A 3,798-nucleotide genomic window follows, 5' to 3' on the forward strand; every position below is an offset into this window, starting at 1 on the left:
AGGGGCTGCCGCAGCGAACCTCTGCTATTTTTTCGGCGGGGAATGGCTATCTAGTGGCAGCCGAGAGCGCGGGGGGTGGGAGGCGAGTCGGGGAAGAAAATCTTGACTTTTCACCTGACGGCGTGGGCCAGCCGCGCTTTTCCCTTGCGCCGGAGCCCCCAAGCGCCCCCCAGCGCGCCGGGTTCGGCCTGCGGCCGCCGGGCGGAAAAAAGGGCCGAACCGGCGCTTTTCGTCGTGCTGGGGGCGCGACTGGGCCGTTTTTTTGGCGCCGGCGCCGAAAAAGTCGCCTGGGGGGGCTTGTTGGGGGCGCGGCTGGAGATGCTATGAGGGCCTTGCATCTAGCTAACCTGCTCGGTCGGCACGCATTAATTTCCTTGTACGATTTGTTTTTGGCTGTTCACCTGTCCTGGTGTCTTTTTCAAAGCACTGGCAAAAATGAAAGAAGCGGTGGCAATATTTAACCGAAAAACCATGGCGAAATTTGAAACTCGACGTGGATCTTCATGCACCAGCTTGTTGCCAGTGGAAGTGAAAAGGTGGGTGATAGGCGCCGGTGCGCCGGCGGAAACTTTTGGCCAGTCGGTTTTAAACCATTAGATTAATGCGCTGATGGCCCTTAGATAATCATAGCATAAAGTCAACGTCAACGTCTCCACCCACTGATTCTCCCTACCCGGAAAAAGTGGATCGTGAACAAAGTGCAGCCCGCACGCACCAACTGATGTGCCACCGGGCACGCGCCCGCGGCTCCAGCACCGCTAGTCACCATCGTCGCCGCCGGGTTCGCATCACCTTGTCGCGCAGGTCGCAAACAAAAATCACTGCCGCCACGCTTCACGGCCAGCAACGCCCCCTCCATTGATGCCGCTCGCCGGACCTCGCAGCAGGTTTCAATCTCCCGTCGTTGAAGCACACATCATCTCCAGTCCAGCATACATCACCGTCGGCTACAACTCCGAGTGCTCGTGCTTGCAGCCTCGCCGGCGACCGGCGCCTCTGGTTGTAGCTCCGGTGTAGACGGCTTGCAGCACTCGTGCATGCGGTTGCAGCTTCCCAGTACATGGTTGAAGCTTTTTAAAAAGCCGGTTCCTCATCTAGCAAAGAAATTGAAAGCAACAAAAATCTTCAGTTAGTTGATTGAAGCAGAAAAAAATGTCGGTTCCAGCAAAATCGAAAGACGTTGGTAGCAAAATTTTAGGCTGGTTACAGCAAAATACAAAACAAAACAAGGTGGTAGCAAAAAATTCTGATGCTTCTAGCAAAAAAAGATGGGTGGTTGAAGCAAACTTTCTCACCGGCTGCACCAAAAATTGCAATCCCAGCAAAAAAATACTTCTGTACTCGCATGCATGAAAATCGCTGGTTCCAGCAAAAATGCTTAAAGGTTCCAGCAAAAACAATGGCTGGTAGACGCAAAAAAAACCTGCTGAAGGCCATGGCTGTTGGTTCCAACATTTTGCTGCCACGGTTGTAGTACCTCCTGTCGCCCGTTCCAGCAAAAAAACTGGCCGGTTCCAGCATCGTCGGCGTCGTAGCTCCCGGTCGCCGCCATGGTTGCAGCTCCACGCGCCACCGGATGTAGCTTCTGTCGTTGCGGCTGTAGCGCCAAGCGCCGCCGTTCGCAGTCCCCCCCGCCACCAGGTTGTACCTTCCCCGATTCACCTCTCCCCCTTCCTCCGTCTACTCTACAGCAGCGCCCCGGCACCTCCCGTGCAGCAGCGCCGAGCAGCCCCATGCACCCTAGTCTTCCCTGCCACGGCGCCCATGGCCGTGCCGCACAGGTTGGGTAGCGAGAGCGGGATGGATGTCGCCCATGGCTGTCTACCAAGAAAAAGGATAAGGAATAGCTGGTTCTGAAGAGATAAGGTAGGAGTGGTTTGAGCGGTGAGTGGGTCCTACCAACACGTGGCACTTGCGGGAGCTAGCTGTGGCCGTATGATGAAGCTTGATCGTACGCCTCGCACGCGACCGGCGCGACGTTCGGCCGGCTCGCCGATGGCAAATATTTCCCAAGAGAAAAGAAAGGAAAGAAACAAACGCACGCTCTTCGCCAAAAAAAAAAGAAAAAAAAAAGAAGAAACAAACGCACGCATGCGTTCGTGACATTTGGTCACAGTTTTGAAGATGGGTTTGGTGGAGTTCACGTCGTTGGAATGGAGCAGATGCTTCGAAAGTGACATGCGCGTTGAATTTAGCGTACCTGAACTATATCTATATATATACCCCGTATATGGAATCTGTCCTTACTTTGGTGGTCACCCGGGCTCCAATCTGTCTTTGGTGGTCTCCAAACTCTGCATCGTCGTTCTGCTACCGTCTGGGAATCAGAGATCAACACAATTTCTGCCCACGAGAGGACATGCACAAGGCGAGCAACAACGAACAAGAGCCCGAGCTCGAGCCTTTGCACCGCACTTCAAGTTGGGTATGTTCTAGGATCATGAGGAGCATTCTTACTCCTGCATGGAAACATTCACGCAAGTGTATATGCTTCTGGACGGGATGAAGGCGTGATACTCCATCCACGGTTGCTGAAGAATGAGGATTGCACCGGCGAGGCAGGGTTTATTTGCTGCCCCAGTTCGCTTATACCTCTGGTGCATCTTCCTGTCCAACAAAATAGAAGCGCCTTCACCATAGCGTGTGCGTGCAGAACCGGCAAAGAGAGCTCTTTTGTGTCCAAGAGGAGTCCATGTCCATTTCAAGCACGACAAAGAGAAGAATGGCAATGAGTTCAGGTGCAATTCTATGGTGCTTTTATTCAAAAAGTAGCATAGCTCCCGGTAATTTCTTCTCTATCCTAATGTGTTTCGAAGAGCTGGATAATCTTGAATGGTAAGACGCGTAGAGGGAAATCATGTTTTGTATACATATCACATATGCTTACCTCTTCCTCCTTCCACCCGAGCCGGACTAGGTCAGCCCGTCACTACTAGGAAAATCTTTATACACAGTAGCATAGTAGTAGCGCTGTAAAATAGTAAGCGCTGCTGCTACTTAGCAGTAGCGCTGTAAAATAGACTTAGCAGTAGCGCTCGGGAACTACAAGCGCTGCTAATATAAGCATAGCAGTAGCGCTGGACCTAGAAAATGTGCTACTACTAAAACTGACAGACCGTTCCAGGTATGCTAGGGATACTAGTAGCGCTCATTGGTAGAAAGCCCTACTACTATTGATCTTAGCAACAACGTTTTTTCCCTTACCAGCGCTACTGATATATTCAGTCCCCTCCTAATAAGACCAAAGTTTAGTCCCACCTCGCTCTGCGAACAGAATTTTTACCACCTTAAATATGGTGCTTCTCAAACCATCACAACCACTTGGTCTTCATTGAACTCTATGTGTAGGATCTGTGGCTGCAATAGGAATCTTCACCGGTTCTTAAACTGGAGAAGATTCCTATTGACAATTTAGATTCTACACAAAAAGATCATTGATGACCAATGTATTTTTGAATTTTTTACATGCTTAGCATTAGCAGTAGCGCGTTTTTACAGAGAGCGCTACTGCTATCGGTTTTAGCAGTAGCGCTTTTCCACAGAAAGCGCTACTGCTATAGACTTTAGCAGTAACGCTTTTTACGGACAAGCGCTACCATTAAGGGCCCTTATCCAAACCGGCCGGCCCGCGCGCGTCACTCTCCCCCTCACACTCTCTCATCGCCTATGTCGCCTCCGTCGCCCTCGCCGCCGTCGCCGCCACCGTCGCCGTCGCCGTCCTCCTCCTCCACCCCAAGGTCGATCCCTCCCTCCTCCTCCTCCCCCTCCTCCTCCCTCCTCTCTCCGGTGCCGGCGGCC

General features: G+C 52.0%; 1 protein-coding gene across 1 annotated transcript; it reads right to left on the reverse strand.

The window, feature by feature from the left end:
- Nucleotides 1-598: 598 nt before the first annotated feature.
- LOC123073999 (uncharacterized) lies at nucleotides 599-1,522 on the reverse strand (the record flags this gene model as incomplete). The annotated part of the gene is given in 2 exon segments (XM_044496965.1): nucleotides 599-1,094; nucleotides 1,478-1,522. Coding segments are annotated over 2 exon segments (192 nt in total), but the record flags the coding sequence as incomplete, so codon positions are not given.
- Between the last annotated feature and the right edge of the window lie 2,276 nt (nucleotides 1,523-3,798).

The sequence above is a fragment of the Triticum aestivum genome, chromosome 3D, assembly GCF_018294505.1.
Source record: "Triticum aestivum cultivar Chinese Spring chromosome 3D, IWGSC CS RefSeq v2.1, whole genome shotgun sequence".
Lineage (NCBI taxonomy): Eukaryota > Viridiplantae > Streptophyta > Magnoliopsida > Poales > Poaceae > Triticum > Triticum aestivum.